Source organism: Triturus cristatus, chromosome 4_2 (assembly GCF_964204655.1).
Source record: "Triturus cristatus chromosome 4_2, aTriCri1.1, whole genome shotgun sequence".
In the NCBI taxonomy this organism is placed as follows: Eukaryota; Metazoa; Chordata; class Amphibia; order Caudata; family Salamandridae; genus Triturus; species Triturus cristatus.
Window position 1 is genome coordinate 867,072,197 of NC_140586.1, and position 23,730 is coordinate 867,095,926.

Below are 23,730 nucleotides of genomic sequence, written 5' to 3' on the forward strand. Positions count from 1 at the left end.
CGTCTCTAGGCTCTAAGATGGACGCGCTGTCCTATAGAATGGATCGTATGGCGGAACGGCTGGACAAGCATGCAGAGCGCCTTGACATGTCGGAACGGCGTCTAACAGAGACAGAAGAAGCGCAAACTGCATTGGACACTGAACACAAGCAGCTTGGCAGGGTTTTGAAGCTACTACAGGACAAGACGGAGGACTTGGAGGCACGTTCTCGGTGCTGCAATCTGCGCATCACGGGCCTTCCAGAAACTACACCAACTGGCAACATGGAACTCTTCATTGAACGCCTGTTGAAAACCCTACTTGGTGAGTCTTCCTTCTCTGATATGTTTGTTGTGGAGCGGGCGCACCGTTCCCTAGGGCCGAGGCCTTCTCCGGGGGCAGCTCCTAGGCCGATCATTGCCAAGCCACTTAACTACCGCGACAGGGGCATCGCGCTAAAGCTGGCCAGAGAGAAACAACCATTGCGATACGAGGGGTCCACGATCTGTGTGTGTGTAGTCTTGTAGACTCGTAGGAACTGACAATAGGCTGAGAGTGCATTGGCCATAAAGAAATAGATGCCACATCATAACAAAAGGAAGCTTGCCCCACGTGATTATTTATTGTCCGGTTTCGGGTTCAACCTTCAGCAGCATCTAGGAAATATGTCACATTTGCCACATGGTCGGGGCAATGAGTAGAACCTTTCAAGGAGTTGAACGCCACTGCCAGCGGTGACATTGCCATTTTGGGCAACAACTGCTCTTTGAGGCAAGAATAAGCATTGCAAGATTTTAATTGCACTAGAGAGTGGCCATGGTCATGGACCCCCTCCCAATATTGTGTGCTGTGTAATTCGTTTACACACAATACCAGCAGTATACATGACTGTGCAGCAGACCGAGGGGCATATTAGCAAGGGCAATATCACCGTTTTACCTGGACCTTTTCATGCTAAAGCGGCGATAATTCTATCGCCCTATCAGCAAGCTGTCGCTAACAGCAGTTAGCGACAGCTTTCTGACGAAAGCGACCGGCTTGGGTGCCGCTTTGCATGTGAGCGATATTTATCGCTAATGACATGCAAAGTAGGCGTTCCCGACCAACAGACCTGGTAAACAGTCGCTAACAGGCCTATCCCCTATTAGCAAGGAGGCCCTGGCCCTGGTTAGCGACGTGAAAAGTCGCGCTAACCGGGGTCATCGCCGTTTTTTTAACACCTGCTATTTTCCTGACTTAACCATACCTAACATGGGGGGTGGATTATGCTGATACGACCACAGGGTCGTATCAGCAAGGTTTTCCCCCTTCCCCATGCAACATCGCTGGTTTTGTCGCGATGTTGGTCCTTCCCTCCTGCTATTGCCGGAATATTTATCGCCATAGCGCTAATTGTTGCTAATACAGCATTAGCGTGGCGATATATTCCAGCGATAGCTGGCGATAAAAAAATTTCGTGCTAAGCGAGCTCTGCGATATTTATCGCAGTTTGGTGCTAATATGGCCCTCAGTGCCAAAACTGTGTTGAATCGGCATGCGCTCAGCTCCATCCACGCAGCTTACAAACATATTACTGTCTACGGTGAATCTAGTCAACTCTACCACAACACATTATGATGAGGCGTCCGTCATGTCTGGGTCGCTCGCGTATGTTGAATCCATTAGGTCAGAAGACGGAACAGCACCCCCTCACCCCTGATATAAACATTGCACTTTGCATTCATAACTCTAAAGCGACATCTCAGTGCACCAGGGCCAGAGCTCTCAGGGGCCCATTTCACCCTAATAATTGCTGTATTTATTCAATTACCCCAACAGCTGCCAATTAGAGAATTTTCTTGCTTGTATCAGGGTCCATAACATTCTTGCTACGCTGCTGCATAAAACAAACCCATACAGAGACATTTTAAGGCAAGGGCAAAGTGGTCTCTGGCCCAGGGCCCCAGTCTTTTAAGGGCCCCTTGCTAGAGCCAGCTCTGTTCGGCAGAGTCTTGCCCTGGTGACCTTGAATACATTTTTTTTTTTTAATATTTTTATTTTTCATTAGTCACACAGTGTAGACAAATAGTAGACTACAGTTGTGCACTTTATTCCCATTATTTGCATGTCTATAACAGTAACAGTTCACTACCCACAAACGGACCTTGCATAATTCTTAAACAGATTTTTTTAAATAGCATTTTCCTTTAATTGATTTTGAATGTGGGTGAGGTTTGAGTGTATTACAGACATTTTGCAGAGAAATATGCGTTTATGTTTCATACAACATCCATAAAAAAGTTATTTTACATCAAAACAGGACCTCGCATATGGGAAATGGGAGGGTGCCGCCGAGATTATTTGCAGTAATATTAGTGAGCTGCTGCTGCGTTACAATATTGAAAACACACATCTGTGGCTGTAAACACATTCAGGATTTTGGACAAGTGTGTATGTGCACTGTCTGTGACCTGGCCGAGGAGGGCATGAAAGAGCTAAAATGTATCAGTAAATCAAAGCTGTTGCAAACTTGGGCCCCCAAAGTACGTTTGGCCCAGGGCCCCCAAAAATCCTTAAGATGTCCCTGAACCCATATGAAGAGTGCAGGGGCCTCAGGTAGCACGGAGGGTGGGTGCACAAGAGCAGTCTCATAGAAAGCGCCTCGCAGAGTCTTTACTGAGGAAACCGTGATGACGTGACCGTAATGGGAACGGATTTGGCGGCCTGAGCAGACAGGGCAGAGGCCGGCAGGTGAGACGGATCCGAGCGGCTTCCACTGGCGTAATGAACCTTGAGGGGGCCTCCCTGCAAGGCACCTGGGGGGGCCCTCTGGGGTCAATCAGGAGCCCTGCAGCCAGAGTGCTGTGCTGAGGGGGCCCGCTGGAGCTTGGGGCCCCCCCGCACCGCGGGTGCTGCGGAGGCCTGTGTTATGCCCCTGGCGGCTTCCTACTAGAAGGGCTGCTGCAGCCGCCTCTCGCCGCGCGGTGCTGGGTTTTGCAGAGGCCGCCGTTCCTCCCCGTAGGGGGGGAGAGGCTCAGGGGCCGGCGCCATAACCCTCGCCGCGCCGAAGGTGACAAGAAGGAACCGGTTTTGGGCGCCCTTGGCGACCAAAAGCGGCGAGCAGTAGCCCCTCCTGCCCACGCGCTGGCCTCGCGGCTACCACTCCCCCCCGCAGCCAATGGGGGGGCGAGACAAGATGCAAACCCCCCAATGGGGGGGCAGGCACGATCGGCGGGAAAAAGAAGATGAGGGATATAAGGGGCCGCTCTCCCAGGGAGCTCCTAACTTCGGGGAGCAGGGAGAGCGGCGCACCGACGTGGTTTCTGCAAAGACGAAGGACGAAGTACTGCCCGGACGAAGTACTGCGCAAGGTGACGGCGAGATAAGAACGGCGGTGACCAGGGCAGCCAACTTGCTGAGTGGCGAGACTACCAGGTTGTGACCTGCATCCGTGGAGCGAAGCGCCCTCCAGTAGCGGGAGAGCGCTGGGTGAGGAGTCTGCCGGAGCCACAGGCGGGTCCCCTGTAACCGGGCCCTGAGAGTGCTCGTGGTCATTGCAATCCTGCTGCTTCGGTTCTCAACTGACCTCAGTCACCCTTTGAAAATCCTGGCAGTGGTCTCCTGGAACTTTTCCCCGATGTGATACCGCTCTCAGGAACGTCGGTGCCCCAACAGCTGGTCTCTTCACGGTATCGGCTCCGCTTCTGCAGCAGCGGCGCAGGCGCACTGGGCGCCGGTGCGTCCAGCGGAACGCCGCCGATTGAGGAGCATACCGGAGCCCCAGGGAACGAGACCCGTCTACGGCCTTCGCCGGTGGGGTTCGGGGTGAGCGGACGGACAGGACCAGCCCCGAAGTGAGACTCACCTCTTGCACCGCTCTCAGGACCGTCGGTGCCCCAACAGCCGGCTCCGCTTCTACAGCAGCGGCGCAGGCGCACTGGGCGCCGGTGCATCCAGCGGGACGCAAGCACGCGGCGAAGCGATCCAGGGGCCCCCTGAACATCCCGGAAAAAGAGGGAGGAGCTCATCGGAGTCCTCGGCATCAACGGGCGTGGCGGAGCAGCTCCTTCTTCCTACATCACCACTCGCGCGCCGAGTCGCGGGTGCACCCGGCTTCTGAAACGCGCCGGAAGGATTTTGGGGGGTCATAGGTCACGGACAGCGGCAGGCCTTGGTGGCATCGCGCGCACCACGCGCCCCTCCCCCTTGCAGAGCACGAGCAGCACAAAACAATCATTACCCGACTCGGAGGGCTTGGAAAAGGGGGATCAGCTTGGGAAGCTACAATCAATTTGGTGCATAAGTGAGCGGCAGCACCCCGCTGGCAGCAATGGCAGAAGGGCAGCCGGAAGAAATTGCTGAACTCCTCAAGCGCATCAAGGAAGCAGCGGAGGTTCACGGCAGGGAGTGGCTGAAGCCACATCTGGGCCTCGAAGGAGAGGAGAGTGCGGAAACGCAGGCATCGGAGGACTTGGACCCACCATCGCCGAAAAAGCTGAAGACGACAGCGCCGGAGACTGCCACACCGGGGCTGGCTCAGAGGAAGGTGCCCAGAAAGAAACCGCAAAAGAGGAACCCACCTGCGGGGGGCGCACCAAAAGGCGACAGCGAAGGAGAGCCCAGCAGAGCGACAAGTGGTGAGCATATTGCAACTATTGTGCAGGAATGTGTTAAATCAATGGCGCCTTTATTGCTGAAGGGTCTTGGGCAGGGTGCCGGGGAAGCCCGGACACAGCGCGCAGAGGACACGACCGGCTTACCATGGCACCTGATAGATCCCGGGTGGGCACGGCAAGCTAGACTGCAAGGACAAAGTGGGCAGAGTAGCCAGGGCGAAGCGGGGTCACCCGTGGCAGCATGGGGATACGCTGGCGGCGTAAGCACCCCAGCAAGTGAGTCTCAGGCCACTGAAGGCTACAGCAGGCCATCCCCTGGCCCTGCGTCCTTGACCACAAGGGCCACGGGCCTGGCAAGTCTTATCCCGGTAGCGGTCAAGGAAAGGATATGGCGGAAAGAGTTCATAGATATTTTTTCCTTGCTGGAGGTGCAAATGGAGGGGTTGGATCTCACAGCCTGTGATAGAAAGGAGGAAGACAGGAGGGAGAGGCGCGGCGCCAGGAAGGAGCGAAACTTTGATAACTGGTTAGATGCATTCAGAATTATGGCATGCATCATTGTAGAGAAATTCCCGCGCTGCGCAGCGGATTTATGGCTATATGAAGCTAACATTCATTGGGCCCAAAGGCAATTCCCTGGTGATGCGTGGCTAGAATACGATAAAGGGTTTAGATTGAAGATGCAGAGAAATCCAGAGATGGAATGGAATGAGGAGGATGTCTCTGGGTTCATACATAAGATGCTAGTGGCCAAAGAGGTCAAAGCCTGGGCAGGAAAGAGTGACCAGTCCTTTCGGACCTCCTATAGAGGGAAGGGGAAGGCGTTCCACAGGCCCAAGTTTGGCGGGGGGAAACCGAACCCAGCTAACGGCCCGGCGGCAATTTGCTGGAGATTTGATGCCGGAGATTGCACGTGGGGCGCAGCATGTAAGTTCCTGCACGCATGTTCCAAGTGCGGGGGTGGGCACCCGTCAGCTGGCTGCCGAGGCAAGCAGGATCAGAAGAGGGACAAAAAGGACAAGAAAAATAAACAGTGATGGGGAACGGGGGGGTCTGGAGGAGTGCCAGTTAGCCAGGTCCCCAATTAACATACATCGGCTGCGTGAACTGGCAAATAAGTACCACAACACAACAGACGCAGCAACATTAGTCAAGGGTTTCGAGGAGGGTTTTGTTATACCGTTCAGTGGCACACTTCCCCTGGGGGGGGCAGAGAACTTGAAATCCACTAGGCAGCACCCAGGGGTGGTCACCAAGAAATTGGCAAAGGAGAAGTCATTGGGCAGGATAGAGGGCCCTCTACCACTGCACCTCCAAAAGGGCCTGGTGATCTCCCCACTGGGGGTCGTGCCCAAAAGGGAGCCAGGGCAATTCCGGCTCATTCACCACCTCTCTTTCCCGGAAGGGTCTTCAGTGAACGATGGTCTAAGCCCAGAGGCATGCTCGGTGAACTATGCATCCGTGGACGATGCTATTGATATGGTTAAAATGGCTGGAAGGGGGGCATTAATGGCCAAAGCAGACATAGAGTCCGCTTTTCGTCTGTTACCTGTCCACCGCTCCAGTTTTCATCTGTTAGGTTTCCAGTGGGAGGGGGACCTATACATTGACAAAGCCATGCCCATGGGCTGCGCCATATCATGCGCATACTTTGAGATGTTCGCCTCATTCGTAGAATGGGCGCTGCACGATAGACACCCAAAAGGGGGGAAGCTCCATTACCTGGATGACTTCCTGTTCACGGGTCCCGCCCAGTCACCAATCTGTGGGAGCACGTTGGCAGCGTTTGTGGAGCTGGCGGGGGCGCTGGGGATTCCTTTGGCCCCAGACAAGACAATGGGCCCTTCCACACAGTTCACATTCCTTGGCATAGAGTTGGATTCTGTGGCCGGAACGGCTAGGCTCCCCCACGACAAGGTAGAGGACTTTAGGGCGGAAGTGATAAGCCTGTGCGGTAAGAAGAAAGCTACGCTCAGGGAACTCCAAAGGCTGATTGGGAAGCTTAACTTCGCTGCCAGGGTTATCCCGGTGGGTAGGGTGTTCGCAAGGCGGCTCACGCAGTTGACAGCAGGCCTCACACATCAGCACCATCACGTACGGTTAGGAACGGGGGTCAAACAAGACTTATGTATGTGGGATAAATTTCTCGCAGACTTCAATGGCGTCCTCATATGGAGGGAGGGCTGGGTAACAGCCAGGCAGATAGCCCTGTTCACCGATGCAGCGGGCAGTGCGGGATTTGGGGCAATTCTTGGCCGGAAGTGGTGTGCTAGGCAGTGGCCGGAGAGATGGCACAGAATAGGTCTCACAGGCAACATAACATTCTTGGAATTGTTCCCCATTGTGGTGGCCATGACAATATGGAAACAGGAGTTAAAGAACATGAAACTAACACTCTGGTCTGATAACAAGGGGGTGGTGCAAGCCATTAACAAGGGGGCGGCTAGGTGCCCCGATATCCTAAGGCTAATGCGTCAGTTGGTTCAATTGCAGCTGGAAGGAAATTTGGAGGTGAAGGCCCGCCATGTCCCGGGGGTGGACAACACGGTGGCGGACGCCCTGTCCAGGTCACAGATGGACCGTTTCAGGGAGCTGGCGCCCAGGGCAGACAAATATATGACACCTTTCCCAACACACCTGTGGGACCTGGGGGGGTAGATCTCTCGATCCTGGTGAACCAGTCCCTTACCCCCAAAGCGGCTAGGCGCTACAGAAAGTACGCGGCAACAGTCATGGAGATAGGTGGGATCCAGTCCCTGACCGACAGGGAGGGGACAAGGAAGGCGGCAGAGCGCTTTATACAGTGGGCATTTGCCAACAAAAAGACAAGGTCCTGGGCACAGGCACATCTTGCAGCTATGGCCCATTTTGCAAAAATACATACGGGGGAGGACCCGACAGCATCCTTGTACCTCAAAGCGGCCATGAAAGGGTGGAGACGGGCCGAAGGAAAAAGGGTGGACGGCAGGAGGCCCATAGATTTTGAGAAATTAGGCAGTTTGTTGGAAGCATTATCATGGTGCACGAAGGATGACTTTGAACTACTCCTGTTCCAAGCAGCATTCTCAGTGGCGTTCTTTGGCGCCTTCCGCATTAGCGAGCTAGTGGCCCCCAGGAGGCAGGGGCCGGCCGAGCGCTGCATCCAAGCAGAGGACGTCAAGCCCGGGCCAGCCTCAGTGCAAATAAAGCTGCGAAGGTCAAAAACCGACCAAGAGGGAAAGGGCGCGGTAGTGCAGCTGAGGTGCATCCAGAGCAACAGGTCATGCGCAGTATGCTGCCTGCAGAAATACATGGTGGCTCGCCCCACAGGCGGGGGAGCGCTGTTCAAGCATCAGGATGGTAGTAACCTGAGCAGGTTTCAGTTTACTACATTGATGCGCCAAGCCCTGGATAAAGCAGGGCTGCCCTCGCGAGCGTTCGCTCCTCACTCGTTCAGGATCGGCGCAGCAACGGCAGCATCACAACACGGCATGCCGGAGGCGAGAATCCAAAAAATGGGCCGATGGCGGTCCAAGGCCTACAAAACGTATCTCAGGCCGCAGCTGCTTTGAACCTGCGGATAGGGTCGCGCCATTCGCCTTGGGATGCCGCACGGCAGGGTCAGTGGCGCGCAGCATGCCGCCTTGGGATGCCGCAGGGTGGCACGCAACAGGAATGCCAAACTAAACAAAAACAAAAAAAAACAAAAAAACGAGGAGGGACTGTATGATGATCTGATATGCGCCCCATTGTTCAACAGGAAAACGCCCTCGGCTGGTATGGGTAGTGGGCCACTCGTTCGTCGCCAGGATGGGTACTTGGTGGCGGCAGACGGGCCACAGGCTGGCGGGAAGGCCCAGAGACACGTGCATCCGTTGGCTGGGACAACCAGGGATGAGCTGGAGCAGGCTGACGACGCTCGAGCATCTCCTGGCGGATGCAGCATGGCACCCGGACATACTGATCATCCACCTCGGGGGTAATGACTTGACACGCATGGGGAGGAGAGTGTTAAGCCACGCAATGCAGGACGACCTCGTAAAGGCAGCGGCGGCGTTCGGGGGAACAACCATCATCTGGTCAGAAATAGTCAGCAGGGGTCACTGGAGGGGCGCAGAGTCCCATAAAGCAGTAGAGAACAGCAGAAGGAAACTGAACATTGCTATGCACAAATTTTGCAGTGCCAACGGCATGGAGTCAATCAGACATGGCTTGATTCACCTGGGGCGCCAGGAGCTGTATGGCAAAGATGGGGTGCATCTATCCGAGGAAGGGATGAAGATGTTCTGGGGCAACCTTTGGGGCGCGATGGCCTTGGCAGGTTGCAGATAAAAAAATAAAATTAAAAAAAGACTCATATATGTGTCACCCAAAAAAAAAAAAAAAAAAAGGGGGACGAGCGTAGGGGGGGAGCCGCAAGAAGACGGGAGCCTCCCTGCGGCGTGGCGGAATAACAGTACGATGGTTGGCTAACGAGACATACCGACAGGGCGGTGTGTAGGAGGAGGGCCGCTCACCTTGGGATGCCGCACGGCAGGGTGATGTGGCCTGGCCAACGAAAGAGGGGTAGCAAACGGAGACGGCGCTCGCGGCCCAGACCCGGCCTGTCGGCAGGGCACAAAAGGTAGCGAGTTGGGGCCTAACTCCGGGGGGAGAGAAAGCTACCCCTCCCTACACGCAGAAAAGCTTGGGTGACCAACCAAATGGTGGTCCCAGTGGTAATTGGACCAGAGGAAGAATACTAACGAACAACAACAGATCTGGTTGGGGGGTCGGGTCCTTTACGAACTGGAAGTACAACGAACTACGAATGGGGGGGCACGGCTTTGTGTCCAAAGAAATGGCAGTTCGCAAATAACCCGATATGACCGATGTCATGCCAGATGTATGTAACCAGAATAAAACTGCGGCCAACAACGACCACAACTGTACCATTCTTGTTGGCTAAGTTCTTTGGGGATCGCCATTGGGGCAGGGGGTGGGGCAGGGGTGTAAGTCGCACCGGGTAGGCGCAGTGCGAGGGTTATTGCAGAGGCCGCCGTTCCTCCCCGTAGGGGGGGAGAGGCTCAGGGGCCGGCGCCATAACCCTCGCCGCACTGAAGGTGACAAGAAGGAACCGGTTTTGGGCGCCCTTGGGGACCAAAAGCGGCGAGCAGTAGCCCCTCCTGCCCACGCGCTGGCCTCGCGGCTACCACTCCCCCCCGCAGCCAATGGGGGGGCGAGACAAGATGCAAACCCCCCAATGGGGGGGCAGGCACGATCGGCGGGAAAAAGAAGATGAGGGATATAAGGGGCCGCTCTCCCAGGGAGCTCCTAACTTCGGGGAGCAGGGAGAGCGGCGCACCGACGTGGTTTCTGCAAATCCCACCCACCCACACCTACGATACAGCAATGTCGCAGTGCTGGACAGCAACACGAGCTTTTGCGGAATAACGGTACGATGGTTGGCTAACGAGACACACCGACAGGGCGGTGTGTAGGAGGAGGGCCGCTCACCTTGGGATGCCGCACGGCAGGGTGATGTGGCCTGGCCAATGAAAGAGGGGTAGCAAACGGAGACGGCGCTCGCGGCCCAGACCCGGCCTGTCGGCAGGGCACAAAAGGTAGCGAGTTGGGGCCTAACTCCGGGGGGAGAGAAAGCTACCCCTCCCTACACGCAGAAAAGCTTGGGTGACCAACCAAATGGTGGTCCCAGTGGTAATTGGACCAGAGGAAGAATACTAACGAACAACAACAGATCTGGTTGGGGGGTCGGGTCCTTTACGAACTGGAAGTACAACGAACTACGAATGGGGGGGCACGGCTTTGTGTCCAAAGAAATGGCAGTTCGCAAATAACCCGATATGACCGATGTCATGCCAGATGTATGTAACCAGAATAAAACTGCGGCCAACAACGACCACAACTGTACCATTCTTGTTGGCTAAGTTCTTTGGGGATCGCCATTGGGGCCGGGGGTGGGGCAGGGGTGTAAGTCGCACCGGGTAGGCGCAGTGCGAGGGTTAGGGACGCAGCGCTGCACACTGCAGAGCATGCAGTGCTCTGCAGCAAGGACCCGTGCAACAGCGTACAGTGGAGACAGATGTAAGGGGGCACTCTTAATGGTACAGCGCCTGACTTGAGCTCGGAGAATCTTTCAGTTTTACTGCGGTGTTGCAATCGAGTGTTCATTGCCACGCACCTGACTGAGGTATCTTGCAAATATTACAGCTTTAAAGTCTTCAACTTTGCCAGTTTTGTATGCCTAACAAAAACATTGGGGCACATTATCAAGACAGGCGATAAAATGGAATTCCAGTTGAAGCCCATGTTAGATGTGAAGGACATCTAACATGGGCTTCAATTGGAATTCCATAGAGCATATTATCAAGCCCATTATCGCCGTTTTAGCGGCAGTTTTCTGCCACGAAAGCGGCGATCATTTTATCGCCTGTCTTGATAATATGCCCCATCATTACTGGTAGGTAGGTGGGTTACTGTTTTAAGCCTGAAATCCTTTTATTACACGCAGTTCATAAATTGTCTCTCCTAAAAAAAACATATTGGTCTGGCTGAAATTATCAGTGATGTTGGCGTCCGCCATGCTGGCGTTCTTATAGGGAAGGACCGTTGCTTGTTTGTTACACATGTTCAGTGCTTTTCATATATATATAAATGCCTGTGCTCCTCTCTGTGGTGCTGTACGTTATCATGCCGCCCGTTCAAAATTAGGGAAGCCCATCTAGCTTAGGTAACCTGCCTGAAGCCTCATACTAAGGGGCATATTTACAAGCTGGCGATAAAAAAATTATCTCTGCTTTTGCGGCCGTTTTTGGCCGAAAAGCGGCGATAATTTTATCGCCTAATTAGCAAGGTCACGCTAAAGCGTGAAACCTTGCTTTAGTGCGGGGATTCCTAACGCCCAGCTTTGCATCTCTAATGAGATGCAAAGTGGGCGTTCCTAACCTGACATGACAGGAGAAATGTCGCTAAGCGACATTTCTCCTATCCTCAAGCCCCACGCTATGAAGCATAGCGTCAGGAAAAGTAGCGATAACCCCTGTTATCGCTACTTTCCTTACGCCTACTTCAGGACTGACTTAGCCATGATATCCTATGGAAGGTGGATATCATGGCTAAGTTTGTGGGGCCCTATCATCAAGCTAACGCCACACTACGTGAGATTACCGCTGGGTTTCCAGCGATAATCTCACGTTACGCAGTTAGCGCTGGGATTTTTATCGCTGAGGAGATAAGCGTTGCTAATAGCACGCTATCTCAGCGATAAAAATCCTCACGCTAAGAGCGCTGAGCGATAATTATCGCCGATTGTTGCTGATATGCTCCTTACCTCCTTTCATTTCAGGAATATATTCTACTATGTCTATTAAGCAGAGGTAAACCATTTGCAAATTGCAGCTTTTAATTGCCGTCCCCCACCCAAATGATACCATAAGTTAGAACCTGATGCAGCCGCTTTTTTCAGAGTGTTGCTTTTTTTGGTCTATTGTGCACTCGATTTCTAAATCAATCCTCCACTGGAAACAAACAGAATAAATAAAAAACCTTGGGGCATATCAACAACAACCGGCGATAATTATCGCTCAGCGCTCTTAGCGTGAGGATAATTATCGCCAGCTAGCGTGAATTTTTATCGCTGAGATAGCGTGCTATTAGCAACGCTTATCTCAATAGCGATAAAAATCTACACCCTAACAGGCTAACGTGAGATTATCGCTGGAAACCCAGCGATAATCACACGTTACCTTGTTGATAGGGACAGGCAAACTTAGCCATGATATCCTCCTTCCATAGGATATCATGGCTAAGTCTGAAAATTAGCAGACGTAAAAAAAGCAGCGTTAACCGCGGTTAGCGCTGCTTTTTTTGTCTCTAACAGGGTTAGCGACATTCTTGATAATAGGAGAAATGTCGCTTAGCGACATTTCTCCTATTATTTTACTCTGGAACGCCCCCTTTGCATCTCATTAGAGATGCAAGGGGAAGCGTAGAGTAAAAGGGTGCTAACATGCAAATTTGCGTGTTAGCACCCTGTTGTTGATAGGGCGCTAGTTTTATAAAGCCCTTGTTGATATGCCCCCTTGTCGTTTACAACACCAATAGCTCTAATTTTCAAAAATGCGAGACCGATTGCATTGCAAATGCTTGTTTTAAATGACTCCGCGCAGCGCAGCTAAATTGCTTGCAGTGCCGTGCTGTGCCATTTCCTTGTAAATGTGCCCCAGCGGGTTTCATTGCGCGGGGAAGCGCCGCCTGGCCATCTGCTGCACTCACCCTGCCGGTTTCTGACATAGAAGGTATACTGTGCATGACACTTCCCTTGGAGGGCGAAACATCTGCAGAGAAGCAACTGGTTGAAACCTGTGGAAAGTAAACAGGACATAGAGAAGTGTTTCCATTCACATTCTGACATTTGTTTATTCTTTTTGATTTATGAGCAGTTTTGTAGGCAAAAAAACACATATTTGAAATAACATGAGGTACGTGGTTGGTTTTCTCCATTATAGTTTATATTTTATTTTTAGTCTGTTTTATAATCATTACAGACCCAGTTCTATAGATGGGCAGCTATATTCACCTATACGATAAACTTGTATTTCATTATTTACTTAGTTAGACCCCCGTATTGACGGAAGTCCTCCAAAAATTTCGCGACGGTTTCCTCAGCTACCATACGAAATGCAACTGATTCAAGCCGCGATGGACTGATGATATTAGCACTGAGTCTCTGTCTACACCTTTTGTCTACTGATTCAACTCTCTACAATTGATAGCGCGACTAAATTTACGAAGTTCATGTCGATGAATGTAGAAACCAGTTTCAAACAAGAAATACATACAATGAGACCATTAAAGAATAATTAACGCGAAGCGTATTATTGCGTTGCTAGGGGCGCGGGTTCGCCATGTTTGCAATGCATTATGGGCAGCCAGATGTTCATTCATTCTCTCTCCCGTTGCACGGGAAGTGCTTTCCTTACAGCTTCGCTCAAGGAAAATAAACACAAAATAGAGGCGGTCGCATCACATGTTTGAAGTTAGATCCTTATTCGGCCAGTATTTTATTTGTTGCAACATTTTATATAAAATACGACATTAAATAATTCAGCTCATTCTTATTTTATCGGACTTTGCATCACCATGCCATGAAAATGTTGTTTTTCAATGAAAACACATGCCACTATTTGACCGAGTACGATTTAGCACGAAAGCTTTCCACCAAACCGTGGCACAACTTAATTGCAGCACAAAAAAGTCATATTCATCTTAAGAAATGGAGCACTCCTTTAGTCGCCTGTAAGTAAGTTCTCTGAGCCACTCATGGGGGCATATCATCAAGGGCCTTATCCCCGCTTTTTTGGCTTTAAAAGCCAGAAAAGCGGCGATAATGTTAACAAGAGGGTGCTAACATGCATAATCGCATGTTAGCACCCTTTTTCCCTACGCCTCCCTTTGCATCTCTAATGAGATGCAAAGTGGGCGTTGCGTCCCAAAATAACTGGAGAAATGTTAACCGACATTTGTCCAATTATTAAGGGAATAGCTAACAAGCATAGCGATAAGAAAAGTAGCGCTAACCGCGGTTATCGCTACTTTCCTTGCGCCTGCTTTTGGTTTGACTTAGCCATGATATCCAATGGAAGGGGGATATCATGGTTAAGTATGCCCTGCCCTATCAACAACGTAGCGCCAAACGTTGTGCGATTATCGCTGGAATCCCAGCGATAATTGCACATTTGGCAGCTGACTCGTTTTTTTTTATCGCTCTGGAGATAAGCGTCGCTGATAGCGCACTATCTCCACGATAAAAACAAGCGATAGCCGGCGATAATTATCCTAGCACTAAGTGCGCTTAGCGATAATTATCGCCGGTTGTTGATGATATGCCCCTTAATTTGTGGCACCATATGGGTCCCGCTGACCTCAAGGCATCCCTAAGGACCTTATCCCTAAGGACCTCATCCCTAAGGACCTCATCCCTAAGGACCGCACCCCTAAGGACCTCATCCCTAAGGACCTCATCCCTAAGGACCGCATCCCTAAGGACCTCATCCCTAAGGACCTCATGCCTAAGGACCTCATGCCTAAGGACCTCATGCCTAAGGACCTCATCCCTAAGGACCGCATCCCTAAGGACCTCATCCCTAAGGACCTCATGCCTAAGGACCTCATGCCTAAGGACCTCATCCCTAAGGACCTCATCCCTAAGGACCTCATGCCTAAAGACCTCATGCCTAAGGACCTCACCCCTAAGGACCTCATCCCTAAGGACCTCCTGCTGACATAGGGGCATATTATCAAGCCAGGCGATAAACTTATTCCCGCTTTAGCGGCAGAAAACTGCCGCTAAAACGGCGATAATGGGCTTGATAATATGGTCTATGGAATTCCAATTGAAGGGCATGTTAGATGTCCTTCACATCTAACCTGAGCTTCAATTGGAATTCCATAGACCCTGTTATCATGCCCATTATCGCCGTTTTAGCCTGTCTTGATAATATGCCCCTAAGTGATCATACTTCTCCTATAGCAATTCCACATTGGCTCGCAAATATTTTAAACATACTGCCAGCCGCCGCCCATGCAGGTAAGAGCAGTAGGGCCAGGTTGGGGGCGGGGGTGGGGGATATGGTTGATTTCGACAGAATATGACGAGGAAAATTGATTAATTATCTAATTTTCCCTCGTCGTCTGTCATACAACCCCCCCCCCTCCACCCACCCAGCCCTATGGCTCTTATCTGCGCAGGCCATGACTGCATACTGCGCCTCCCTACAAGCTTCATACGGACTTAGGGGCATATGTACTAGAGAAGTGGTGTAGCGCGGTGTTAGCCTCCTTGGCTTAACGCCATGCTCCGCCACTTCTGAAACGTAGGGCTGCACCATATTTACAAGAATATGGTGCAGCCTTGCGTTTCCCCCTGCTCTGGAACTAAATTTAGCAGCCTCGCGCCAATGCAGGCATCCTTGCCCCATAGAGCAAGGGTGTCTGCGTTGGGGGGAAGATTGTTTATGTGCAGGAAGGTGTACCTTCCTGCACATAAACAATCTTTAAATGGCGCTTTGAAACTTCTATGGACCTCATTTATGAGAAGTGTTGCATCGCTGCTTGAAAGCAGCGATGAAACACTTCTCAGTGCACCGTCCTTGCAACATGATGGATACGTCATATTTACTATATGACATTTGCGCTGACAGACACGTCAGTAATACCGATGTATCTGTCATTCCTTGCAACATGATGCGTCATACATTAACTATGACTCAATTCAATTCAATACGTCTTTATTCGATAATTTCAATCATAAAAGACACAGTACAATCATAAAAAGTGTTGTTAAAAGAATATTACCCTAGCAACATACAATTCTGACAAGGAAGGAATAATTCCATATAAAAACCATATAAAACCATTAAAAAAGGGAGATTTCTTCTTCACAGTGCCCAGAATCAGCTAAGGAATTTCGTCACGGCAATTACAATATCTGCTCGTGTGTTTGTTAACAAAATGCGCAGAGCTGTCATACCCGATTTGGTGCCTAGATTTAAGCACAACGGCTTCAGCCATCTTTGACGAGGGCCCTTGCAGGCCGGGCACACAAACAATACGTGAGTTACTGACTCCTCCTGGGATGACCACGAGGGACAGTTAGTTTCTGACACCTTATTCCATTTTGCAGTGACAGATCTTAACGGGTGATATAATTTCCTATCACCAGGTTTCGTAATCAGATTCCAGTAGGCCTCAATTTCCGCTGCAATCTTGTGTTCCAGAAAAATACCTGTGAGCGAATTACTGCCCACCACCGACAGAGTCTTCTTAGTGTTAATTTCCCAGTAGAGTGCTTTATACTCTTCTTTATTGGGGAACGAGTTCCCTATCGGGTCTTCCCACAGGTGTCTAAGGCCCATGTCATGCAGGTTACACTTAAGGTTCTGCAACCATTTAATTTTTGAAGACAGATCAGCATTTCTAATATACATTAAAGCATTAGCATAGGACGCCAATTCTGGGGTGGTCCATAGCTTCCTCCAGTATGCTAGAGGTCTAAATCCCGCGACCTCATCAATAGAAGTACAAGCCAGGTCTAGTAACAAGGGCTTAATTGGAGTAGATTGTGGGAGGGCGGTCAATGTTCTCAGAAACTTGTTTTGTGCCTGAACTAGGGGTAGTAAATTTTCGAACCCCCAAAGTTCAGCACCATATGTTATGGAGGCTCTTATTTTCCCATTATAAATCGTTATAGCAGGCCCTACCGGTTTAGTGATGGAAAGTCAATGTTCTTTTAGTAGGGCTCCTGCTAGCTGATTATGTCTAAGAACTAGGACATCTAACTGTGGTGTCCAATTCATCCTCCTACCCATAGTCACTTCTAAGTATGTAAAGGTATCAGTTTGTTCCAAGGGAGCTTTATTCATTTCTACTCTGCCTTTTATTGATTTACGTTTATGCAACACCATGAACTTAGTTTTATCAATATTTACTATAAGTTCGTGATCGTTGCAAAAATCTGTAAATCTGTCCAGGGCTCGTTGCAGACCCAAGTGAGTTTTAGATAAAATTAAAGTATCGTCTGCAAACATTAAAAAGGGGAACCCTTGAACCGGCAAGAGATGGAGCATTGGTTGGATAAATCAGTGTAATAAGTGATTAACTTGTTTATAAACAGGAAGAATGGGGTAGGGGCAAGCACACATCCTTGGCGCACTCAATTATTAACTGGGAACCTATCAGTCAATTCGCCCTGCTGTCCCCACCTTACCTGGGCATAGATCGCCTCATGCAATTTGATAATGAAGCCTAGAATTTCCAGAGGCATCCCAGCCTCCTTTAAAGAATCCCATAGCTTACGACGTGGCACTAAATCAAATGCTGATTTTAGGTCAACAAAAGCTGCATAAAGGGTCCCCCCTGCAAGGATTACCGTATTCCAATAAATCATCCTAAAAGTAAAAACTTGATCAATGGTGCTGACGTGGGATCTGAAACCCACTTGATAGGTAGATAGAACATTCTGGTCTATTGCCCATTCATTAACCCTACCTAGCACAAGTCTTGCCACTATTTTCTGTAGGGCATCGATTAAGCTTATCAGCCTATAGTTACTAGAACTGGCACGGTCACCCTTTTTGTAAATGGGAATGATTTCAGCCCCACGCCATGTATCTGGAATTGGTGCACCTCTAGCGATTGCATTTATGATGATAAAAATATATTCCGTCCAGCTCTTCCTGTCATGTTTATAGATATTGGCCGGGATACAATACGGGCCGGGGGCCCTCCCTGCTGGTATCCCATCCAAGACCCTTTCTAGCTCCCTTTTGTCGAATGTTAGAACATCCTCAGTGTTGATCTCAGGGTAAGCTGTTTCATTATCAGTCAGGGAGGCAAATTGAGCTTGATAATGCTCGACCCAGAGTTCAGGAGGTACATTATTAACTGGTGTAGGATCAATCATACCACTGCCCCATTTGACTAGTTGCCAAAATTTGATCCAGTTCTTCCCCTTGCTGGCATTAATTAAACTTACCCACCTATCCTCGTCAAAGGCCTTTTTAGCCTGCATTTGTACTTTTTTGTAATTTGCCCTTGCTATTTTGACTTTGTGAGGTACTCCTGACTTAATTGCATATGAGAGGTGCTTAAATGCAACTCCACATGCCTCATCATACCACTTGGTTAATCGTTTTATATTATGCCTGTAAGGTCTTCTTTTGTTTGTAAACAGGGACTTTAATGTAGCAAATAAATCCTCGTGAGCCTTCATAAGGTCTAGAGTAAAATTGTCTAGACTAACTATAGAGCCAATCGATGATAAGGTGCCTCTAATAGTGGACTTAATCTGCTTTAGGGCACCTTCGTCTTCAAGGACTACTGCCCATTTCAGCCGTCGGCAATCTAGGGCCATAGTTACATCACCTATTGCGGATTCCAGAGCAGCCTTAGGGTGATCCAGTCCCTTCCCATCTAAAGTTAGTAAGAGTGGATCGTGATCGCTCTCTGGTCTGTGATGGACCAACATGTCCACAAGTCTAGGCCATAGCTCCAAGCTAAGGAGGATATAATCGATTCTGCTACTTCTGATCCCGTTATTAATACCTTCCATATCTGAGGGAGATCTACCATTAGCGGCCCTAAGCCCCCTCCACAGGGTTAGGCTTTTTAGCTGTAGCCCCGCCTCAGTCTATTTATTAACCGGTGGTATCCCCCAATTCTGATCTTCCTCCAAACTAAGGCTGTAATCATCTAAGCCTAGGGGCTTGAATGTGCAGTTTAAATCGCCTACGATAACCAGGACATATGAGCCATCTAAATCATTTATAAATGCATCCAAGAGGGCAATAGTTGATGAGGCTTTCCCTCCCGCAGTCCCTCTTGCATACACATTACATAATATAAATTCTGGTTCTCCCTGTAAGCAGACCTTGATTGCGAGAATGTCAGGGCTATCTATAGGTAATTCCTCTATTTGGGGCAATATCTGTTGCTTAACCCATGTTAACAATCCCCCACTAGGTCTGACCTTGGTGTTTGCAATTGCCGCTTTGCCATAAGCCAAATAGCCTGGATGGTAGATCATGTCTACCGACCTGATCTCCTGGAAGTCAATAAAATCATACCCCTCGATAAAACATGACCAGTCAGAGGATAAGGTTTTAGTATGTAAACCAGCAATATTCCAGGATAGCAGGGAAATTAGGGGAGGATGAGTACCCTTCGATTTTACGGAAGGTGATCGTTGTTCCAAGGAAGCCTGATTTTTTAGCTCCAATTGGAGTACGCCCTTTATAGGCATTTGGAGAGAAATATCACAGCTATCAGGGGGCTTTTCTGGAATCGGGGTGGGTAAATGTAGTCAATCACACAGATCTAATTTGGATAATGGGGTGAATCTATTGGAAAAAGGGACCGCTGTTGACCCTGGTACCAGTCCAAAGGGTGCCCAAATTTGCCTATCCATCCTATCCTTGGTATTTCGACTTATTAGAAATACAGGGCCGTGGTCTGTAGAAATACCCTAATGGTAGCAAGGACACTCTATCAATATGACTTCCTATCACCCATCCCAAATTATCAAACAAAAGTCTTGTTGTGTAAACATTATTGAAATTAACGACTACACAGTTGATGCAGCGCGAGACCGGGGTAATGGGGAACAACTTATACCAATATCCTCCCTTCGTTGCAGACCCGACGTCACACTAACTCATTCACACATGCAGTCATTGGTGGGGCCCATAACACCAACTCTCACACGTTTCTTTCACTAGTCTGCACACATAGGAGGGATGAGTAATTCAAGCGCTGGACATGTGGGGTAACACCTTATAACCTATAGTGGGAGAAAAGTTATTTACAGAATATACATTACCGCCCTTCACCTACAGATTCCTTAATCCTAACATCAAGGTACTCCTCCCACTTGGTCAATGGACTAATTTAGTTGGATTGGTTGATGGTGATTTAGAACCAGCTAAAACACATTTAAGACTTTAGAACCTTCTCTAAATGAAACTCACAACTCATAATTTGTCGTTAATCAATAATTGTTTATCTAAATTTTATATTTGCATTTGTCTCGTCAAGTTTAGAAAATTGTATTAAAATTTGAATAAATTGCAGAACATCATATTTACCTAATCTGGCTATCTGAAGTCCTCTAATTCATTGGCTCTGCATAATCAAAATTTTGTCGTAAATTGTCCGAAAGCAGACCAAAGCTCAAAGTTCTTTGCTCGGCACGTTACAGTCCCAAAGATCGACAAAGGACCAGAGACGTGCAAGCATCTATCATTGCCCGTTGAAAGTTTGTAGTCATCAGATGATCAGGCAGCATCCGGACCCTCAAAGGTGCAGGAAAACGCACGGAATGTAGCAAGGCAACGCAAAGTGACGTGACCCCCTCTCTATTCTACCACTCCTTTTTATAATACAATGAAGTAAAGAAGATACAATTTAATATTTTAGAACAATCGTGATTGGCTGGTTGAGATCGTCCGATGCAAGTTTAAGGTTCTCAGTACAGTTCGAGGGATGAGGTCATTGGTTAGTCCAAAAGTCGGCTTGTTCGGGTTTATTGTAAGGTTGATTGTTCTCTTGTCTTGGCAGTCCTCCCATTTTCTGGCCTTGTTCGGGTACATGGTGAACAAAAGTTGTGAAGAGGTTTAGGAGATTTCTTGCGCATGTGCAGCTCACGCCACGCCTCATGGGACAGTGGCCACATCTTCGTGTAGTGTCAGCGACCTTCTTTGATTTAGGCCCAAATGATAACTTAAGCGAAACAAACACAAAAGAGTAATTAATACATAGAAATAATGAATCTAATGTTAACCCCTTACTAATTCCTCCATGTGCTTGTATTTATCTAGCGTATAGCGACATTTAAAGGAATGTCGTACTTTAAAATTTGGGATCGCGTAGGAGGCAGGGCCCTACCCCTGTCTATCCCGGTATTAGCGAACCGCGAATGGTCAATGCGGTATGTACAAGTGCTTTGTGTAACGTTTTAGCTATAAATGCACTTCATATACGATATTATACATTGACTCCGTGGGTTCCATCTTAGAGCGGTGGCCATCTTATGGTTGCCCTCACATAGGCTACACATTACAAGCAAATACGGGCCTTTAGAGCACATGTGCCTTCCTTTGACTTCTCTGTGACCTGGGCAGCTTGGCTCCGCTGCCCCAGGTCAGTCCGGTCCCACGAGCTCCCCGTCCTACGGCCACCTGTGATTAGCATCAGGGCTTGACACACCATAAAACCTTTTCATCCCACACGAGCCTCCAGCTAATCTCTTTCACACCTGACTGTTCCTGCTTTATGGCTTGTTTTCTAAACAGGAGATGCTCGTGTTTATTGGGGCCTGTTGATATCTGATGTGGGATCTGAGCCTCGCTGGGTAAATAATTGTGGGCTGGCTTAACTGGAATGTGGGATGGTCATCATGACTCTGCCTTTTAGTTTGTAATGTATACATTTATATGGCCATATCATAAAACAAGGAATGTATGCCTGAAGCAGGATATTTTGTATTTAAGGAGAAGCCCGTTTCTGTAATTTTAAGCAGTCTCCTGAGAACATACACGCTGTTGTACTTCTAGGATACCTGTAATTGGTCTGCAGCCAATAAACTGATCTTTGACTACACCCAGAAGACTCTGTGTTTCTGTAGGTCTGAAACAGGAAGAACCCGAAGTCATAGGGTGTGTTCCCCTGCACCGCTGGGCTTAAAATTCCCAGTACTTCAGTTGGCGCCCAACGTGGGGCGATTTCAGCGGTACCGGTCCAAGCCAGAGGTTCGACGTGGTCCGAAAGTCTTTTCTGCGAGGTTCTCCGCGTCCCGACGGCTACGAAGGACTGCTGCCCTGATGAATCGCCCTGTTTTGGACCCTTGACGATTTTGGTAGAGCGAAACAATCGAGAGAGTCTTCTGGTGACGCCATTGATCATCGATATTCAGTTAAGTATAAGTGGAGCGTCTCCCAGTTTGTTTGGTATCCTTAGGGATTTTTGGTATCCTTCGGGATCATTTTGATTTGGAGTTTGCAAACGCCAAAGCCAGAGGACTCGTGTATTCACGAGACTATCATAATCGATAATCCTTTGAAGTTTGGAACTAGACTAGTGAGCGAAGATGCCTGGTGCTAGTGTATTTGGAAGATTGTTTTGTTTGGGTTGTGGAAGGGATTTCCAGTTAGAGGATTCATGTCCGGTTCCTCCAATTGGAACTCCAACTTATGAGCTTTATGTAAAACATGGCGTGGGCCCCATTGCATATAATGAAGTATGGATCCGATACACCAGAAAGGACGGTGTTTTAAAATGGCCCCAAAATGGTAGTTTCGATACAGATATCTTAGATAATTTGGAAGTTAAATTGTTTAAAAAGAAAGCCAGGCCGGCGATGTTTGATTCTTTCCGCCTATGGCGAAAGGAAGCCAAACAGAAGGAAATTAAGCTAGCGAAAAGGAATAAGAGAGAAAGAGGTATGTCTGTGATGCAAGCAGCTGTGCAATTTAAAGATAATGAGGAGGAACAAATGAATGAGCAATTGCACAGACAGCGCAAACTAGGGATCGATAAATGTTACCCTGTTTTGTCACCCCTTGTGCAAGATGAGACAAAAGAGAAAGAGAAAGATTCCCTAATGTCCAATTTGTTAAGTTCGCCACCCCCATATGCGCAAAATGCCACAGCACCTCCACAGCTTGTAAATGTGCAGCCTCCAGTAAATATGCCGCAAGCCTTCCCACAGCCGCCAGCTCCTCTTCAGCTGGCTCCTATCCCTGCAGTGCAGCCCTCTCAAGGGCCGCCAGTTTTGTTACCTGTTACCTCGCGCTTCCTGCGACTTTGCCTAGCACATCAGCTGCCTCTCCTGGCCCTCTTTCTTACACTACCCAGGTACCTGTATCTGAATCCGTTTTTCTTCCCTCTGTCTATCCCCCCGTTTTCGCCTCAACTTCTCCTTCAGCACGACAACGACTAGCTAATGTAGTTACTAGTTTAATGTCGCCTCTCTTTGGGTCATCTAGTGCGACTCCTGGCTTACAGCGTAAGCAATTGCGCAGTCAGCTGCCTGGTCCCGACGAGAAAGAGGTGTTAGATCATCTGGCGCGTAGGTGGATTGGTTTCCCTTCACTCTATGATGTGGAATCAGTTGTTAACGTTTTTCACCAATGGGATGCCCCAAAACAGAGGTATGTCTTTGATAAGATGTGTGAATTCCTCTGTGAGGAATTGGAGGATAATGGTGCAAACCCAAACCCCCAGGAATTGTGTCGAGTACGATTTGATTTTGAAGCAGGTACAATTGTGGGTCCCAATGTAGATAAAGAAGTTGCGATTTTACTGTCCTTCAGGAATAGCGATTGTCAGCAATCATTGTTCGAACAGGAATTCCCTGTGGGGAAAAAGGTAAAAGCGCGCCAATATCTGATGCGCGAGGTTCCCCCAGTTTGGAGGCCTGCTGAGCCAAACGCTGTTCCACCTGTTTTAGCACATTTTCAGCGTGTTTGGGTTCATGTCCCTTGGAAGCGTTCTGAGGTGTTAGCGCTTAAGCAGACATTGCCTGACCCCCGTAAAAACCCTACAGGATATTACAAGGAGTTATCACAAACTGCAGAATCGTGTGTAATGAATCTGGCTGACATAGATATGTTGTTTGGGAATG

At 49.1% G+C, this 23,730-nt stretch overlaps 1 protein-coding gene across 2 annotated transcripts in view; it reads right to left on the minus strand.

Annotated features, from left to right (window-relative positions):
* LOC146835281 (uncharacterized) overlaps nucleotides 1–23,730 on the minus strand; it is a 226,414-nt gene that overhangs the window by 121,969 nt on the left and 80,715 nt on the right. For both annotated transcript variants that reach the window (XM_085602860.1, XM_085602862.1), the window contains exon 3: nucleotides 12,828–12,914. In XM_085602860.1, coding sequence (XP_085458986.1) covers nucleotides 12,828–12,914 — 87 coding nt within the window. The remainder of the gene's footprint in view (nucleotides 1–12,827; nucleotides 12,915–23,730) is intronic.